The sequence below is a fragment of the Coturnix japonica genome, chromosome 3 (assembly GCF_001577835.2).
Source record: "Coturnix japonica isolate 7356 chromosome 3, Coturnix japonica 2.1, whole genome shotgun sequence".
Taxonomy (NCBI): domain Eukaryota; kingdom Metazoa; phylum Chordata; class Aves; order Galliformes; family Phasianidae; genus Coturnix; species Coturnix japonica.
Window position 1 is genome coordinate 15,183,712 of NC_029518.1, and position 21,420 is coordinate 15,205,131.

Below are 21,420 nucleotides of genomic sequence, written 5' to 3' on the forward strand. Positions count from 1 at the left end.
GGAGTTCTGAACTGTCATGTCCTCACCTTAAGAAAGGACAAGCTGGCAGGACTTGTAGAGAGGGCTTTTAATATATTTCTATTTGCCACATTCTGTCAGGTAAGGTCTAAAAATTCTAAAAATTCTTGTTTCAAAAGTAATTAATTGATGGATTGCTAAAGCTGCAGTTAACAATTCAGTTTGCACCTCCAGTAACTTTATTCTGTCAATAACTCTGAAACAGTAATTACTTGAAATAACAGTGGCCAAACTTTGCATTCCTATTAACAGCAACAGCCTGATCACCTTCTGTCTTGTGATTTACATTGTTTTAGAAACTAAGTGAAACGGAAGTACTATACTGCAGATGGAGTAGAAATTCTGGTTTGAGCTATCTCACAAGACTACACTTCGGCTGCATAAATCTTGGCATAGTTTGTAGGAGCTATGCTTTCCTGGCACTGTGTCATGTCAATGATCAGTATTTGGAAATCTGCTTAATAAGACTGAACTACTACGGCAGTAGGACAGTGAGATCTTTTCAAATCTGTCAGGACACAACGGTGATAATAGAGACACTTCATGGGGGGGGGAAGAAAAACCCAAAAAAGCCAGCATCTATTCAAGCTTTGGACAAAATGAGTACTTCTGGCTCTTAACATTTTGTTCCACTTCTTTGTATGACCTACATACATTACCAGAAAAAAACATTTTTAAAAGGTACTTTATTTCCCCCAGAGGTTTACTGATAGTCTGACTACCCAGAAACTCATAGAACAAGGCCATAGAAATACATTTGCTTTTGAATGAGAAGTTGCCCACCAATTTACAGGTAAGAAAATAACTACTTTAATTGCATAAGCACTTAAAAATACTTACAGAACAGTGGTTTACTAAACTGCAGAACAGTATCACCTGCAGGAAATAGCTTCATCGCTGAGATGTATCACTGAAACCATCAGAATTTTGTTATCACATACTCACAGACTATTTGAGAGGAAAGAAAGGGGGAAATGCTTTATTTCAGAGCAGAATTTTCCCTTCTGCCCTCCTACAATTGCATTCCAGCAAAGAATAAATCAGAACAATGCATTTGTGATTAAGGACTGATAAAAAGATGATAAACTCACCAGAATAGGAATGGATTGAGATCATTGATGTAAACCTCAGTGCTGCATGGGTGATGCATTGACAGTAATTGCTTCCTAAATAAAGATACTGTATTTTACCTCAACTTTTCTACCTCCTTTTCTTTTTATGGTAATACAAGCCTTATCTAACATCCAACAACATCTTTGACCAACTGGAGTTATTTTGCTATTTTTTTCCCTTCTAGTTCTAATTTCCATTGCCATCTTGGTGGGAATTGCACAGTACTGAGGGGGACCCACACAAAGTAAGAGACAAAACTTCCATTAACTTCTTTGAAGTCAGATATTTACCAAGTTGGCCTAACATTCACTGACAGTCTGGCACTGAAACATCCCCCCTTAGCCCTCTGATGTGCATGTTTATCTTCCATTAATACGGCCAGATTGCATGGCAAACCTTCCTTTTTTCTTTGCACCTTTGTCTCTCTCCTTCTTTGTCTTTTTCCCATGGCCTGTGCCCCCATCATAGCCTTACATCTAGGGATAACCCTGTGACAGAACAGAGAAAGAAAAGCAGAGTGCTCATATCCATACTAATGAATGAATAAGCACAAGCCCTCAGCAGTGTCAGGTCATTGCAATGTCCATGCAGTTACTCAAGGAAGCTGTAGGTTGAATAACTCCCTGTTGAGTTTTCAGTGCAAAAGGAAGTGTATAGCCCCAGGAAAAGCATTTACGACACTTTAAATGCAGTTAATTATTTGTAGGTGAAGCATCCTGCTATCAGCATTGACTTGCTGCATTTGAACCTGAAATAGTCATAGCAGCAGTGACTTATTTCAGCATCACTGCAGTTCATTTACCTGACTATAAATAGGAGAAGAGAAGCACAGAGCAGTTCCTCCCCATTGGGGCTGCATTTCCATCATATCCAGGGGGAGGCAACTGGGCCAGCAGGCTGTGCAGCAACCCTGTTGATATGCAACTCCTTCAGGTTTCATCCACTCACACTTTATTTTTCCACCTCCTACCTTTTCCCTTTAGATACATTCAGCATTCATGAAAAGAAAGGGAGTATTACGCGTGTGGAAAGATTTCACAAGGTAGGTAACACCATTCTCACTTTACATATGGTACAAATAAAGAAAATGAATGTGCGCTCACTGCACATCTCTTCAAGGGAGCAAAGAAAATAATGCGATTTCTTATGACCTTTGTGAGGTTCATCTCTATCACCAGAGCACATGAGAGAAGAAAAGTGCTGCTCCTAAGCAATAGTACTTACTTTTCTAGGAGAAGAGGCAGGAAGCAAGAAGGCTTGAGGAGGAAATATGCAAACTTCAACCACCAAGAACTGGTGACAAAAAGGATGGCACAGATTATTTCTTCCTCAAGCATCACACAGGGAAGAGAAGATCTTGTAACTGAAAATCTCATCACTTTTTCTATTATTTGCTATTGACCAAACTTGCCTGGTTTGGTCAAAGTATGCTTTGCTCATGTTTAGCAGCAAAATATCCAGGTACTTAGAGGGCATCGTTATCATTCCTCCTACCTCTTTCACACTTTTTCTCTCATACATTACCTAGCAAGTCTAACAGTGAAAATGGTAAGTCTGGTTATGAAATCATCCACTACACATGGGTATAACTGTTCAGCAGACAGCCCTCAGCCTTGACACAGAAGAATACTAGGTAAATTTAAAGACCTTTTAGAGTAGTGATAATTTTTCTACTACAGAAGTTATTAAAGCAAAGCAACAAAATCCTGTCATTATGAGAAAATAATTCATCTGGACACAAGTATGAATATGGTATTGAAGTCCATCTGCCACAGCAGCCATCACACATAGTGGTGTATAGCCCAGGACTGCAGCCAAGTGCTGTTGGTCTGCTGGGGCAATCCAGCAAGATACTGTAAGATGTCTGGGCAACAACAACAAGCAAGGAAAATATCAAGAACTCTATTTGTTGTCTGTGACATCTGCAGCATTAGCAGCTTTTTGATACTGTCAGATAGCCTAGATGTGCTCTTTAGTTCTGGGCTGTAGATACATCCAAAACATCCTCCAATTAATGCCCTGGCCAGCTTCATAAGTTATTTATACTGAGCAGAAGGTTAACTAAATTCTAGGAAAAGAGAAGTATCCTCAATTAAGGAGTTTTTACAATACACTTAGACTGCAATTTTTCTTTAAGATAATTGTTATTGAAAGCAATGGGGTTATTTTTTTGAATAAGGATTATTAGAAAACTGAAAAAGCCAGCTTTCAGTTTACTCAAGCACACCCCAAGCAAATACAGCCATACTGACTGCAAGATCAATGTGATTTGAAGAGCAGTTCAGTCACTTCTGCAACACATACAATCCAAATTTGTGAACCATCAGGCACAGATTAGTTTCCCAAGTAACCTGATATGGCAGCTCTGTTGTGTGCTTCTAGAAATGGGAATGTCAGGCTGTTAGAATTAAGACTGCACAATGCAAGGCTATCGGTTATATCTGCACTGGCAAATTGTAGAATGTTAGTGCTAAGCAGAACTTCATGATCTAAATATTGTTAGTATGTCCTTGGTATACCTTTTACAGAAGTCAGTTAGCACTCTCTCCAAGCCATGATCTTGGCACAGGCCGAGAGCAGTCAGTTAGCATGCACCAACTGTGCTTTGCAGGCTAAGAGGATTTAATTTTGTCAGCGTAGGCTGATCAAACCAGAAAAAGCCTTGGCACTGTACACAACGCATTAACTCCAGCTCAGTTTTTATTTTGCCAGACATGAGATTACTGCATGCAGCCACTGGTTCTCCAGTATGCTCTAAGTAGAGTTTATTAGCACAGGAGCAGTGCTGAATGTGAGGCTGGACCTTTCTTTCTGAAGTCTTGTGCCCAAAAGTCCTTAGGAACAATCTGTTGGCTCTCAACAGCCATGTCAAATTTGGCAGGGTCAGCACTGGGCCAAAGCTAACGAGACCAGTTGTGAACAAGCTATTTCCATACAGAACTTTCTGCCCTGCTCTCCTCAGCACCTGTGCCAAAAATATGTCTTATTAGCTCATTCACAGTGCAGGACCTGATCTTTGTGTGTGCTGGTAATATTCTTAGAAGCTTCCTGCTGCCCAGGGCACCAGTGCCTGCCTTGAAATACCTTAGAGATTCTGAGGGAGGCAGCCCTGGTTCACAAGTTTCTGTGCTGAAGCATATTTAGAAGCAGTTCTGAACAGATGATGCTTTTGACCTGGTAAATCAAAGAGATTAACATAAAATATGAATAGATTGTGGGTGCTTACATAGATGTGTATTTGTATTATACATATATAGGAAGATTTACAGCTCATATGTATAAAATTAAATATTAGCTATACAATAAAATAAAATCCTTTTAAGTTATAAAAAAAAAAACGGAACAACTTAAATACCCACCTCATATGGAACAAAAACATTTCACGACTTTCAGCATAAATTTGACAGCAGAAATGAAATTGCACAATAGAATTTCAGACCACAGTCTGGTCTGGTGTTTCATTGTCCAGAATTCTAATGAATATAATATCTATATTACAATCCTCTAACTTATGTAGCTCTTACCAGTCTTTTTTGCAGTCAGGGGAACACTACTCTGGTATGTGCTTGATATGGTTAGGCCAATTCCACTGTATTTACACTTATCGCTATGTTATTGATGCATCACAAATGAAGTACAGAAACGTACTGGATTTTAGTCTACAGTAATACTGTGTCATTAAAACAAAACAGAACACTGCCATTTCTAAATTATTTTGTTGTTATTGTTGAAGATGAGTGGGAAAAAAAAAAAGCCACAGAAAGCAATTCCACAAGATCCAACATCCCTGTTTGATGTGTCACATGAACACCCCTGCAGAACAGTCACATGTCTCGTCTGAACCCCAGTTAGTGCTCATTTTCATAACATATTGTATAAATGTTCCTGCTGTTTATGATGATCTTGTCCTCTGCTTCCTCAAAACAGAACAGTCATTAAAAAAGAAAAAAGAAACTTTGCTCCTTGGAAGACAGTAGGGACTGCAGTTTATGATGAATCCACTTAGCTGAGCAGCATTATCCTTGAAGAGGAAAACAGTTCTGTATCTCAGTCGACTTGGTTGCATGTTTTTGTTTCCCTTGGGTTTTGAAAGTGATTTACTGCAATATGCAGAGACAGGAGATAAACACAGTTAACTCAGCCTTTCTTCATGGTCCTCTGCTTCTGCTTGGTGTCTCTGTCACATACTCTATTTATTTTGTGGGTTCAAAGTTTTCCTCTCTTTAATTTTCATTTACTTATTTATCTTTGAATCATGAATCACTTGGCTCACTCCTCCTTGCATCTCCACAGCTTTTGTTGTTTTCAGTCTTTAATGATGGTCTTTTAGTTAAGAGCTCACCAAAGTGTAGATCATGCTGAATGAAAAGAGAGACACAATATGAAAGTATCCTTTTGAGACATAAAGAGCACTTTGATTTTTATAACCCTTTACTGTCTGCTCCTCAAGGTCTGACTGTAATGTCCAATGCCTTCCTTTGCCTTCTCTGTCTCTCTAAAAGATCTTAATTATGGTGGATTCAAGATAGGTATCAAAAAGAACTTGAGAAATAGCAGATTCATTAGTGATATCCTACAGTACCACAAGCTGTGTTTGAGCTTATTAAAATGTGCTCTGATGTCTGAACTTGAAGAGTGAAGAAACAAAACCATTTCGCTTTAACGTGTTTGATCTTCACAACTTCAACCAGCAACTCCCAGCACGGCAGGCAAGGTTTACCATGAAACTACATGTTTTCTTTCCTTTGGAGAAAAATCCATACAGTAGAAGAAATAAAATGGAGACAACGAGCAAGCACAAATCCATATATATTAAGTACAACTCTAAAAAATGAGGAAACCGCAGTATATTGCTACAGTCCCCATTTTACTGCAATTCTATCTGTTGCAATACCCAGAAAAGCACAGCAAAAATGGATATAGTACTGTTCTATTAAGGGTCAGGCAGCAGATGTTGGCTTATGGCCACATTTTAGAATGAGGGAAAGCAGGGCTCAGCACAGCAGTTTAGCTCCAGCAGAAATGCTTAGACAATTGCTTAATATTCTACATGTAATGAAGCGCCCGCGAATTTAAGCACACACTGCCATAAGTAGGTATGCTTCCCTGAATCAAGATCAGAAGCAATTTTGTAAGGCTAAGGAAACATGCACATTTGTTCCAGCCATTCCTAAATGCAATTTCACATGTTAAATGGAAAGCAGCTACTAATCCCTCAGTAAAATTACCAGACTTACCAGTAAAGATAGTAGAAGAAAGAAAGGAGATAGAAAGCTAGCTTACACCAGGCCTCTTTTTGACAGTAACTCAAGGTATCAGCATTCATGACAGCAGGTGGATCATAAGCAAGTTCTGAACTATCTGCTGGGCAACGAAAATACCTGAAAGAGAAGAACAACTCTAGAATGACTGTAACATGCTCTATTAGATACGCACTGACACATATTGTCCTGATCATCACCTCAGAAGAAAACCATCTTCCATTGTATAGGAGAAATTTACCTCTCCTTTTCAAGCCTCACTATCTGGATATGGTTAAGTCAGAATGCAAGTATAGACATTGCAGAACCAAGCAAGTATAGACATTGCAGAACCAAGCAATTCACGGATGTGAAATTTCTGTGCTCTTGAATCTTTAGATTGCAACATCCCCCCTGCCTATATAGTTCTTTCTGTCTTACTCGCTAATAACTTGTATATTGTGAGTGACAATACGTAGTGGTCTGTGATCACAGCATGGAAGGAGAATTACTGGGGTTTAACTGCATCCACACAACTAATTTCAGATATGATGAGAGTTGACAGTCTCAGCCAATTGATGGCTCAATTTCATCTGCTCTGAAAAGGAAAAATGCAATACAGTGTAACAAAAGAGTTGTCTGACTAGTGTTTTCTGCACATAGAACTGCTCAGAAGTTTATTATCTAAATAATTTTTATCAGGAAATGCTTTTCTTATATGGGAGACATTTATTATTATTTTCGCTATAGACTGGATATTTGAAAAAAAAACCACAATGAAAGATGTTTTTGGCAAAGGAACTTTAGTCTCAATTACTTTGCAGCTTCATTGCAATGATAATGTGCAATTATCTTCCCATGGTTTTACGCAGAAATTTTTACAATGAACCCAAGAGCAGCAAACATCATGTAGTAATTATAACAGTGCATACAGAGAACCACAGAAACATACCCTAAGTTTGACATCATTATTTCAAGTATGACCATTTCCACTTTGTATTTTTTTTCTACTTTTCAGACCAGGATCATAGTCACACTTGAGTCATTATCCTTTGAAAGACAGCAACGTAAAGCACAGTGATCTTTATTACACCCAACAAAAGAGCGCTCATAGCTTCATCTCATTACACTTTCTGTGAACTATGCTGTCACTCTAACTTCTGGCTAATATAAATCAACCACATGATGTTGCATCATTACCAATTTTTGCAGAAAATAAGAGTATAAAAGCTACTATTTTTTAATTAATAGCTGAGGTTTGAGCAGTGACTTCCTTACAGAATTATTCTTTAAGCTGCTTCACAAGAGAAGTTCCCTGCTTCCATATGTATCTTTATAACACAGAAAGAACTCGACAGACAAAAATTGTCTGTGCTTTCCCAAACATGATGGGAATGCAAAACTAGTGAAAGACTGCAGACTGACAGACAGAAAAATGAATGCCTCTTGGCTATCTTCAGAGGTGCCAGATCCTCTACTAGAATTCAGTGGAAGCTGTATTGCCAGCAGCTTCAGTCCAGAAAACATTAAAGCTGCTCCACAGCAGCTCCCATATGGTCGACTATGGAAGCCCTTGGGTGAGTACAAACATGTAGCAGATATCCAAAGCTGAAGAGAGCTGGAGAGCAGATTGTTTGTTGGGTGGGGGGGGGAAGTCACCATCCAAGGATGTGGTCAGTGGCACAGGGGGAGTGGGTTGGTGGTTGGTCACAATAATCTTAGTTGTCTTTTCCAACCTTAATGATTCTGTGATATTAACTCCCTGGCAGCTCCCAGCCTGTACAGCTCTTAGTGCTCCACCTTCAGCCTCCAGGCCACTTCACTTCTCATTTGGGTGTGGTGATTGCATCTTGCACTTGGAATTTTCAACAAAGAGGTTATTTAAATGTGGCTACCTAAATTAGGCTATTTGAAGCCACATTTATGTATTATAGGTTTTCTTTCCCCTTCCTGAACATTCAACAAAAAATACTTTTTCTCTCAAAACTTGCATCCTAGCTGTCTTTAGGCCTTTTTCCTGTTGCTGTGCTTCATGCATTCTGCATGGCTGATGAGTTGGCACATATGCCTAACAAGCAAGTCAGAATATAAAAGATGGGCTTACCTCCAGAAGTGATAAAAAAGCAGAGGAACGTTTAAGCCCAGTGTGAGCCATTCCTGAGCACACAAAAACATTATGCAGAAAAGGCTATGGATGGAGTACTCCGGCAACACCAGCTGAAAGGAACAGAAATAACAGATCAGTAAAATATCCCTATGACTTCAAGTCACTGATTTTGCAGAAGACAAACCATCTCTGGAAATCTGCAGTGCACCCATTCCTGGTCATACCTCAAGAGAGGGACAGCAAAGCAGAGAGCAATAAGCACAAGCTGTGGAGCCATCCTGGTTCTGATCCTGGCTGTACATTGTGGGCTTTATTGTGAGTTACATGCATCCTAAAGGCATCAAATCCATCACCAAGTTAGCTTTTTGAGCTAAAACCCACTAAGATGGGAAACTTACACCCTGGAAAATCCATGGCTTCTCACGCTGCTTGTTGCAGACCAGCACGATCCTTTCTATTAAAAGACAGAGTGAGTGGGCAGCTGGCAAAAACAGAAATTTATGTGATGTTGATTCAGAGCGATAACTTCTAAAGGCTCTTTTTCATCCTCCTTTCTTAGCTGGTCTTCTTGTTTTCTTATGCCTTTTCTCAGAAATACGATTCTTATCTTTATTCAACCAATAAAAGAATTTTATTCCAGTACCTTATGTTTCTCAAAACCAGGCGATCCCACACACAGGTCATCTGTATCCCTTGCTGTGTCTCCGAGTCACATCAACCAAAGTTAAACAAACAAACAAAAACCAAAACCCACACTTGAGGGACTTCTTTTGGTGTCAGTTCATCTTCATCAGTCAAATAGTTTGAGTCTCATTTCTGAAAACAGGGAGAAACCCACTACAGCTATTCCCAACTCCTACCTACTCCCATACAGCTGTGCTGCAACAAATGCCATAGTTTCAGGACTTCTTCCACTTCACAGGGAATGCGTTTTCTCACTTTTATATCCCTAAGTCTATGCACTCAATCTAAGCATCCTCAAAAGCTTATCTAACGTGGATGACAACTCATGGTACAATTGCACAGCACAGATTCCAGATGGCAGTTATTTATCACTGCTGGATTTTTATTTATTTTTTTTTTTTCATTTTTAGAATGTGATTTAGAACATGACTAAAACTTTTACCAAGAGAATGATTCATCCTTGTCACAAATTACAGACAAGAAAGGTCTTAATGATGAATGGCTACGGACGAAGCGTCACGGCACTTTCAAGTACTTTACATTCATTATCACATATTTGATTTCTGCTTCTAACACAGTTCACAAAACTAGCAAGAACACAGCACTGTTGCATGATCAGTGTGGGCTTGCTGGTAATAACTGAGAAGGAAACCCAAGGTGGAAATTTATAAAGGAGATTTTAAAAAAAAAAAAATCAGCTGTGAAGCTAGAAAGGAAACGTGGGAAGAAGAGATTCACTCGCCAGTCACAGTCTCTAGGGTATACCAGCTCTACCTCTGCTTTTAATAGAATAACATTCGGGTCATCTTGTCTCTTCACCCTTTTCTTGGAGTAATATTTTTTCATCAATGTAAATAAATACAGGATCGATTCTGGTCACAGATTCCAAAGTGAATTCATGGACAGAAGCAAACACACACCAGTCTGTAAATCAGTTGCAGCTGACATTCAAATGATTTAGCCATGGGACTAAATCTAAAAGGAAGTGAGGGAAGTAAAAGCATAAAGGGAATAACAGCAAGGCTTGTGAGGAAAAGCAAACTGAGTAACTGAACAACTAGAAAAACAAAATGTAACTCTGCCTCTGTTCCTGGCTGAATAGTCACCTTGCAGTCCTCTGTAACCAATGGAGACTTCAGCGCACTTCAGCAAATACAGGATTTGGCTCCTGGAGGGAAGAAAGCCAGTTCAGGAACCAGCAACTGTCAATCCTTGTCATTGCTGCCAAGCCAGTCCATTGCAATGGTAACTTCTGAGATATGGAGAGTTGTGCAACAGGAATCAAGCTAGCATCTTAAATTCATTTCTGGGACAGCATATAAAGCTGTCAGATGGCAATCATTTTAGGATATAAACAGTATGCTTCTATTTTGAACCAGGAACACTCTGGTTCAGATAATGAACTCTGCTTTCCGACACAGCTTGAGATGAAGTCTGGGGACAGTTACAGAACACAGAGCCGGAGGAGAAGCTGGCAAAGAAGCATGGCTCTTGAGAGCTGTAACTTGGTCACTTAGAGTTCCAAACTAATGAATGGCATTGCAATATACCATTAGAAATTCTGATCGACATTTACACATGGAAAACCACAAAAAAAGCCTGAAAAGGAAGTCAAAGTTTCTAGATCAAAGTGATGCTAGTCAGAACATCTTTTGCAATAGTGTAAGCATAGGAAAGAAACTACTACACATTTGTATGTATGCTCTGATATGTACATTTAGCTCAATATATGTATCAGCAAATATTCAGAATTTTTTTTTCACAAACCATTTGCATTTCAAATGTAAAATCTTTGCTAGATATCAAATCTTTACCATCCCACCATGAATATTCAGTACGTTCTCATACAAAGTAGTACACACGTGCATACATACAGGTAGATAGTTCCATCCTTATAGTTCCAAAGCAAATAAGGCAGTCTTTGCTGTGTGTAGACAGCAAGGTTTGGCTGAACTGAAGCATGGGAAAACAAGCACTGAAGCTAAGAACCTGCCAGCAGCTTCTCCGTGCTTATTGGACTACAAAGACATGTGAAGATATATCAACTGCATCTCTCACGAAGCTCAGTCCTATACTCAATCACTTTTAATCAGTTTCCTCTTCCCTGATCGTGTTCTGTTGTTCTTTCACAAATGACAATCCCATCTTTTCCTGTCAGTACTCTTTCACCTTATTGTGCTTATTACACACAACTACCTTTTTCTCAAATGTAATTTTGCTCTTCCAGAACATAATACTGTTTCCAAATGGAATGACTCGCACGGCTGCGCTTGCCAGTGAACACACACATGAAATACCTCCCTGAAACCCAAATTGGGAAAATAGAACAGGATGAACAGTAATCTCCCTGCATCGGTGCTATTAAATTCTCTTACTTAGAAAAAAGAATGTAACAAGTGAATCAAATTGTTTTCCCAGTCGCTGTTAAGTCACTAAAATGCCAATAACTCCTGCCTCTGTCAAGTACTTAGTTGATATCCAATAATCCCGAGTACTATTTCTTACAGAATCACTGCTTTTCTCCCCCAAGAAGTCTCCTTGCACATAGCCCAGACCCCTTTCTTTAACCACAGACATGCCACTTTGCCCATAGACAGGTAACCACCAAACACAGCAATGCTTCATTAGCACAGCAGTCAATGCTGCTGTATCTGCTTCTGGCAAAGGATGACTGCAGCTTGTTACTAAGGTGCTCACTTTGCTGCTTTTTCCGTAATAACCCTTACTAAAGAGGACACACAGGGAATGAGGGGAAGGAGACATACCCACAGTGCTGAGGACATGAGTTATTCTAACTACACTTTGAAGTCCATCCTAGTAGAATCTGCCAGAGCTAACCCAGCTTACTGAGGAGTATCAGCTGCCAAATTTAAGACATTATGAGATCCTTCGCAGCTGATTATTTAGTATCTCAGAAATCCTGCCAATTGAACAAGTAAAAAATCAGAAATGTAGCATAAGCAAGTGAGAAAGAGAAAGGATGAGCACACAGAAAAATTGCAGTTGCATTTCAATTTATCCAAAGTCATGTAATTCCAACTGCTAGAAGCGTTCAGCAGTTTGCTGTGTTGTATATAACTAGCTGAAAAGAAAATGGCTGGAAAATAAATTTCTGTTCATACAAAGAACAACTGCAAATAAAGCTAACAAATTCACATCTACATCTTTACATTTTGTCAGGGGACAGCAACGTTGCATGCACACAGTACTCAATGTTACAGACCAAATGCAGAGCACAAAGGATTTGTGTGTGCTTTCAGCTCTCCACTTTTCTGGACCACAGTGACATTAAGCAGTGCAAAACATACACTTTTTGAAAGGAAATATCCCTGCTTTTAATGCTCTACTAGAAACTGTTTAAACAGTATCAAGTGAGAATGAACAGAAGTCACTCCACAGCACAAACAGCAGTGAAATGAGTAACACAAAGAACCTGATTATCATTCTCACACAGCACCTCCATCTGCAACACAATACAGAAAATCAGTCATTCTAATACTGGATCTACACTCTCTCTCCATTTCGGGTACTGAATACACCTCTATTTAGGCCCATCATTTTAATACTCATTGTCATGTTTCTATCTTCTGCAACACAGAGGTAATTACTTTTTAAGTCTAAGTTTTTAATAGAGCCAGTTTATGACTAGTGTATTTAAACTTCATCATATTACAGATAATAAGTTTAACAACAGGGACAGAGGAAGATCAGGTCTTTACGGGTCATTTATCAAGAACATCAATAAGATTCCTGTTCTGCAGAGCCTACAAGAGGTCACAAAGTAATAATATTAATAAAAAGCTTCTCCGCTGAGCACAGCCTGCAGGGCATCAGCACCATTCAAAAAGCACCTCATCCTTGGGTGGTACCTCATTAAGGCAGCAGAGTGCTGTGATCTTAGAACTGACGATATCTTCACAACCTTATTTATTTTATTTTCTAAATGTTAACTCAGAACCAGAAACCAGAAACAGAAGCTGAGTTTGCATCCCTGGAGCATGAACATCTAATTTTCCCTGACACTGATATGGAATAGGGTAACAAATGCCCTCTTGCCCTACCTCTCTCTTGTGCTTCAGATATAACCAGAGAGGAGCAGAACTGCTATAGGTGATCCCTCCCTGTCCTGCTATTCTAACAGGTTTTTGGAAACATCAGCATTTGAATGCAAGGACATTGAAATCCCACCAGAAACCATTCCCATTCATACAACAGATACGATGTGAAAGAATTTCACTCTATTTTTAGAGACTGTGTTGTTTTTTGTAACAGCACAGAGGCTGTGCAGGATCCAATCCTGACTTAAATCCACAATGAAAATTCTGCTAAACATAACAGTGACATTTGATTTAACCCCAGTTCCTTTAGTTTCATTAAAATGCAAATATATATTTTATTGCATGCCAAATTAAAGCAAATACAGTCCATTAGCAAGTCAAATTTTGCCAATATCTTCAACAGAGCTCTGAGGAGCAGATGCATAAATTAAATTACCCCAAGCAACTGAGAATTCTCATCTCAGGAGCGCATTGCAGACAACAGTTACTCATATATATATATATATATATATATATATATATTTATATTTTGCTGCATCTCCGGGCTTATTCGCTGCTTTTTGCAGTGTTCTGAGAATAAGGCCACATCCTCCAGAACAATATTGGAAGGAAGCTGAATTGTAATGCAAAAGGTTGTCTTACAGGGTGATACTTCACCATTTTGATTATTGAATAAACATTTAAAAGATGACATTAACAGCAAAATACAGTTGGTTAAACTGATATAGTTTTATATGTAAATATTTTCATGAGTAATATTATTATTAATAATAAACATGTATAACTCCCTCCTCTCCATTTCTATCAGGCACTGTGGTGGCAAATCTTACTTCCACCCCAGTTAAAAATGGGGTAAAGACCAAACTGTGACTGAGTCACAAGCTTGAACGTTTTAGGCTTGCAATCATTTCACAGCTTTCCTTATCTTTCACTACTGCTTCAAACACCTGTGCAGACACAGCAAGATGCAGCTTTCCATGAAGCAAACAGATGTCCTTAGGTAACGATGCCTAAAAATAACAATTATTATGTTCTAACTTTTGAAAACGCTGAATTCAGGAACTTGTGAATTTGACTAAAAATAGCTCTGGCACAGTGCACGTAATAAAAGAATGCCACAATGCATATAACAAATGAATGTCAGCAGTGGATGCATTGCCTACCAGAAATACTATACTTCCTCTAATTCTTAAGTCCTATACATTCCCCTTTGCTAAGTATCACTCTCTGTTCTCATCTTTTAAGATGCAACAATCAGCACATAATACATAAGAGAGTATTGATGCTATTGTGGGGCTCAGAAATGTAAGAGAAACCCTCCTTTTTAAAAAAAATAAAATATTATTATTATCTGGTATACACAAGTAAACCTCCAACCAAACAGTCTAGTAAAACAGAGAAAAGAAAGGCCAAAAGATAAGGAATACCTTTAAGTAACTACAAGTCTGAGCACAGAGTTTGTATAAGCACATCAATCCCTTACTTGAATATGAAGATAATCAGATAACACAACTACTGGAAAGGGAATTATATACAAGGAAATGACAGAAGGGATTGTGGTCAGTACTTCTGTTGCAAAAGCAGTTCCTTTTGAGTAATTATGAAACTGAGATATTCACAATTAAAGTGTGAGGAGATGCCCTGTCTCTAGCCAAGCAATATTTATGACATTATCTTTATGTAAAGTAAAAACACCGCCAGCTGTCTGGTCCCAATTCTACCATCATTTTTGCAAAATTGCTACTGTAGTCTCAATGACAGATCCTGCATTTAAACATCTAAAGAAAGCAGGATTATTGAACTCTTCCACATTCACATATCAGGTCAGTTAATAGAAAGTTTAGACCTTAATAAAACAGATGAAATGGAGATCAATCAAAAGGCATCCCTCTGTCTTGGGAACACGTACCACTCACCTCCCTCTGTGACAGTCCTCTCTCAGTACTGTTCAAACCCAAAGGGAAGAAAAGGATGATTTTCTGAAGGGTAAAATATTATTAGCACAAATGAAGTGCTACAAAGGCACCTGTTGAATTGTCTAATTAAAATCTGTGTTTCTCCCTCTTGTTTTATTCAGTTTGACCTTTATGGTTTCTTTTAAATTTTACTACAAGCTCCCACAGAAATTCATACACATTTGGCTATAACTGCCAACAATACAATAGCTTTTATCCAAATAGTGCTCAAATTCTGAGAACTTCAAATCTAAAGCTAAGTCCGGGGCCTATTCTACACAGATTTATGTTTGAGTATCAACAATATTCTCATCTCAGAGCAATAAACAGAGTTTGTTCCATGCTGTCAGTGTGAAAGAGAGACTCTGAAAGCACCCACAAAGGATTATCACATCTGGTTTTGTTGCTGCTTGACCTCAGAAACAAATGGTAAGCACAAATGACAAACATGAGGTCAAACCCTCCCCAATTCCAGAGATGTTCAGAAAATTTTCTGATATAAACCAACCCTGTTTTGAACTACTGTGTTTTTCTCAAGGGAGATTATAAAAATAATTTTAAAGAATAGGTAATATTTACTTAGCTCTTCTGATAGACAGCAATGCCTGCAATCTCCTATATTGCACTCAGTCATATAGAGATGACGATTTGAGGAAATACAGCAGGCATGCAGGTAGATTTTCTATACACACAATTCTATATTCATTCATCAGAAGCTATCTGAACCATCTCTTGATTAAGGTTTATGTTCCCAGGCACTTGGTAGGAAGAATCTCCTGAAAGATTTCCTACTGCCCAGATGATTAATCAAACTCAGCGGTTCTATCGTATTGAGGTGGTATGAAAAGAGACAGCATTAGATACATCAGGAAATACAAAATGCATTGAGAAGCCAGTAACAATGATGAACTCCTCGGTCTCTAATGAGTGGACAAAGTTCATGCACTCCATCACTGCAACCTTCACTGTTAATGGAGAAAGTGTCACATGGTGCCATTTTCCTTTCCCTTTGTGATCTTTGTTACAGCAGCAATTTATCAGAACTCTGGACAGAGAAGCCTCTTTGTCCTACGAGCAGCATGCCGCTGCTATTTCCACATTCCAAAAATACCTCGTGACTAGATAATTCTGTTTGCCTGTCAGTACAAGCACACAGACTTGAAAGACGACATGCTTGCTGCTGGTTAGGAGGTGCTGAATGCACATAACACTACAACCCTGGTATGAATCAGCCCTGCAAAGATGGTGCAAGTATCTTTGGATTAAGTGACTTCACTTTAGTGTGGCTGTGATGAAATGCTTTTCATGATTTATTTTTTCTGTCAAATCTAGCTAACAGAGAAAAAAAACCAACTTAGCTGAAGTTCTAAGTAGTATACAGTACAACAAAAGGTAAACTTGCTGCTATTTGCAATGCACTTATTTTGCATCACATTGCCCTACTGCTGTAGTCTCAGCCACTGCAGTTTTTCAAATCTGTAGGAAGTATGATTCTTCTTATACACAGATGGCTACACATCACTTAAAAAAAGTCCACCGAAATTGCTAAATTGACTTATATAGCCTTACATTAAGCCCTTTAATGAACCATGCAATAGGCTTAGAGACATACCCTGCTAATAACTATCAGCCTGGCAACCAGCTAAAAGAATGTCAGATATTTATAAATCCCGAAATCCACGAGGAAGCAATGAACTGATACATCCAGAAATGTATGCTATAAATATGACACATTATCTCCAGCTTGTCAATGGCCATGAGGCAGAACAATGATAGAAGTGATCAGTATTATAACAAACAAATCATAGAATCATTAAGGTTGAAAAGACACTAAGATCATCAAGTCCAACCACCAACCCATCCCTACCTCATTGCCACATCTCTGCAGTTCTTGAACACCTCCAGGGACTGTGACTCTACCACCTCCCTGGGCAGCCTGTGCTACTGTGGGGATACAAGAAAAGCTGTTCAGAGCAGCAGCTGTGGAGCAAGATAAACAGCATGGGAACCAAGGACACCTCTGCAAGGAGAAGAAGAGTCTCACAGCTCTGATTGGATATGTGCCTGCATGGACAGTTGAAAAGTGTTTTGTAGAATGCTTTGTTGACATATAAGGTGTTTGGGAAAGTTGTAAGGGCGGATGGGAAAGCTAGAAAATAACAACTTGTGAAGGTATATAAGGGATGTGAGAACTTGTAATAAATGATTTGGATCGTTCACATCTGAGTCCGTGCCGAGTCGCTGCATGCTACTGCATCTCTCCTCTTTCTGAGAAGAAATTTTCCTAACATCCAACCTGAACCTCCTCTGGTGCAGCTTGAGGTTGTTTCCTCTGGTCCTGTCACTGTTACCCAGGAGAAGAGCCTGGCCTCCACCTTGCCACAGCCTTTCTCTGGGTAGTTGCAGAGAGCAATAACGTTTCTCGTGAGCCCCCTCTTCTCCAGACTGAACAATCCCAGCTCCCTCAGACAATCCCCATCAAACTTGTGCTCCAGACACTTCACAAGCTTGGACACGCTCCAAAGAAGATTTCTACAGTTAGATTTCTTGCTGAATTTGCTGTCCAATCACCTCTTGCCAAAATAAGCAATCAAACAAACAAACAAATAAAACCAAACCAAATAAAGTGAAGATAAAGGACTGAGCTCTATACAGTATTTTCTTACACTTGCAGTTTCATGGAATTCACACTTGATTTAACTTAGCTAAAATTTTTCCACTGTAATAGGAGAATGAATAAAAGTCTTACACCTAATTTCCCTCACAGGTACTGCCAGTTTCATTGTTCAGAAATCACTCTTCAGATTAATGGGGTTTAAAAACAAATATTGGCTAATAATTTGAGGAAGGTCATTTACACTGTTCAGCGGTGTCTGGCATGAGCAAACTCAAGTCTGAAATACATCCACTGGGAATAAAGCAAGCTTAATCAGCTCTACACATTAGTAAGGATTTATCAGCTTAAATCAAATATTAAGATGCTGTTGCTTATAAGTATAACCCTAATCACAAGTTAATTTAAATTTCCCTAAAGGTAAAGCAATGATATTACAACGGTTGATTAATGAAAGAAACCATGTTTTAATGTAGGAAATAATTGTCCTCAGTGATAAAATAAATAATTACAAGAGAAATCAACCATGCAGTTAGAACATTTGAAATACACCTGCAATTATAATTATACAATAATGCTGCCTACATTAATCAAATATGTTTTAATAACTTCACAAAATATTGGAATGATTTTAAACTGGAGAAGGGGAGATTTAAATTAGATGTCAGGGGGAAGTTTTTCATGGAGAGGGTGGTGAGATGATGGTACAGGCTGCCCAGAGAGGTTGTGGATGCCTCATCCCTGGAGGTATTCAAGGCCAGGTTGGATGGACCCTGGACAACCTGAGGTAGTATAAGATTTAGCAGTGAAAGCCATGCCTGCAGCAGGGGGGATGGAACTAAATGACCTATGAGGTCCCTTCCAACCCAAATCATTCTATGATTCAATGATTTAATCACAAAATCGTGGTGTAGTTATATGGCATGCCCCCATTATCTCATTAGCAGCACTAATGAACCCAGAAATTCTGCACTGATGGTTATACTCAATGATTGTAAATGTATTTTCCAAACTAAAGAATTACATGGTTTTGTACTGCTAATGGCACTACTTCCACTAAACCAAGACAGCTCATTCACAACTGCTGGTGCATCTCTACAGAGCATTGCAGTGCATCATGTAATCATATCCTTAGAGAAACAGAGGCAATGTAGTTTAAAAAATAATAATAATAAAAAAAAATAAAAATAAAAAATAAAAAAAAATAAAAAAGACAGCACAGATACAGAATCTACAGCATTCAGCAATACCTGTATATATCCTGTGTGAAAGATGTAACACTTGCATGACACAGTAATGCCTGGACAATTAAATATTCTACAGTTTACATCACATGCACATCAACACAAACCCGTAGTTAAAGCCTTCCTAATACATAACTGGATGAAACGAGATATCTGCATGCTCCTCGCTTCATTCTGGCTCAGGAAGCAAGTCCTTCCTGTCACGTACTTAGGAACAGGAGAGATATAGCCATGGCTCTGCAAGGTTCGTAGCTTTTTTACCCATTCATATTGCACACTATATGCCTACTCCTTTCCAAAACAATGGCTATAATGAAACAGTAGTTTTACAGTCTGCCTATAATCTCTTTTGAAAACAGATTTACAACAGACTTTTATCATTAAATTCTAATGTCATACATAGTAATATAGCACTATATTCAAAGCCATTTGAAATAATTATCTGACTTAACAACATTAGGAAACGGATATGTTGCTGATTCATAGGAGAAACAGACCTAAAGCCTCACAAAGTTTTAATGACTGACATATAGCATCCTAACTGCTGTTTTCCTGTATCTATACAACTGACACATAATTCTTCACTGTTTTTGCCAGAATTTTTCTCCAGCAGTGAATCCTTTATGCTACATGGACTAAAGCTATTTTTAGTGACTGTCAGTTTTAATGACTACAAATCTCTGTAGTTAGTCCACCTTCTTCTTCTCAATTAAAACAAGTGAAAGAACTCTGAACAGGTTGAATTAACAAACCATTTAAGTAAAGCAGGAGTAAGCCGATCCCCTATGAATACAGAGTCTGCAATTAGCCAAAATGCTCAATCTTGCTGTTCACATGAAGGCCGGGGCTCAATAAAAATTAAACACATGTGTAGACCAAGCACTCTTATGGGGCTTACATATATCAATACATTATCACTCACCAGTTGCTTTATGCCTTTATGTTTTGTTGTGTTTTTTTAAACTGGGACACATCTTGGAAAGAATTGTTGCCCAGCTGACAAAAATGGAAAGCATTGGTGATGAGTATTGTTTCTTCCTGTAATATCCCTTAGTGCCTTACAAGTGCTAAGTAAGTACTTGAGCGTGGCTCTTAAAAAAGACATGCTCATTATTGTGACAAGCAGGAAAGACTCAAATTCTGTCTGGCCTGAGAACAACAATTCATAGATTGAGTGTGGACACAGTGAGATCTCTGGATCATTCCAGGCAAATAAACCTTAGCACTGGTTTTCCCCAAACCTCTAAGGATGAGGCCATCAGCCTATGAAAAAACACACCTGAATTTAATTCTTACCTTGATTAGGGGATGCAGTCAGTGGTCCATATTTGAAGTATGACCATTTCTAAGCAAAAATGCTGAATAATTTAAGTGTCTCCATTACTATCCTGATGAATTTATAGAAGCTTGAATATACAGAGTAAATTGTTTTGGAACAATGATTATTTTGACTTCATTAGTACAGAGACCAGAGAACAATGAATGTTTACGAAAGACCTCTTTCAACCTACAGAGGAAAGGTACAACCTATGACCATGTCAATTCTATGATTTATCAGCTCACTCAGTTTCCTCAGATTATCACTCAGTGGCTTTAATTCTCATCCCATTAATAAATCCTCTGCTAGTTTATGCTCACCTTTCGTAGGAGGAAGCAAATACGTTCAATGTTTCTCAGCCGCTCTCTCTGTTAAGAAAAAGTAGGGAAAGAGGTAGAAGATTAGCTGGCGCTATAAATTAAAGATGTTACAGGCAAAGTGAGTCAAAATCATAATTATTGGCTGTAACATTATTCATCTGAACCAACTGTATTCACTTATGATGTACTGCCTGCAAGTCAAACAATCTGCTCATTTCCAAGTCCCAATATGTTATTTTTTTTTCATCTGTTATTGCGTGTAGCAATAAAAGCAGGGGTTTCAAGTCTGTGTTAGCTGTGAGTCAGAAGCTCAAGTCAGTGTTTGTGACTCTAACCATTTGGTGTCAATCTACACCACAGAGAGAACTGGCTTTGCATTTTCAGGTACTCATATTTTGGCCTCAAGACATTTCTGAATGAGAAAAACAACTGCAAAGTTCACATGGCAGCTCTTCTGCTTTCACTAATAGACTACCTGAGCAACATGTGATATTAGAATTTAACTTCTGCAAATTCAGCATCTCTTGCGATTCCCAGTGAGTTTATGGGGGCAAGTTCTGCTGTCAGTTATGGTGATACAAATCTGATACGTGCTTAATTGGAATCACCTAAATCACTTTGGATTACAGCTCTCACAGAGTTTTCTTTCTTCTGCTTCAATCTAGGCTGCATATTGGATCATGAGGTAAAAACTGAGTTTACAGGCTCATGGTGACATTTAAGCTTTCACACAACAAATGCAACAGAAT

At 38.6% G+C, this 21,420-nt stretch overlaps 1 protein-coding gene across 2 annotated transcripts in view; it reads right to left on the reverse strand.

Annotated features, from left to right (window-relative positions):
* Positions 1-687: 687 nt before the first annotated feature.
* Positions 688-21,420, reverse strand: part of CNIH3 (cornichon family AMPA receptor auxiliary protein 3) — a 42,068-nt gene continuing 21,335 nt past the window's right edge. The window contains exons 3-6 of one of the 2 annotated variants that reach the window (XM_015857286.2): positions 20,672-20,719; positions 8,476-8,588; positions 6,415-6,512; positions 688-5,489 (exon numbers count right to left, since the gene is read on the reverse strand). In XM_015857286.2, the coding sequence (XP_015712772.1) occupies positions 5,485-5,489; positions 6,415-6,512; positions 8,476-8,588; positions 20,672-20,719 (264 nt within the window). In that variant the 3' untranslated portion in view covers positions 688-5,484. Of the gene's footprint in view, positions 5,490-6,368; positions 6,513-8,475; positions 8,589-20,671; positions 20,720-21,420 lie in introns of both variants that reach the window. The other variant, XM_015857285.2, reaches the window with a different exon arrangement.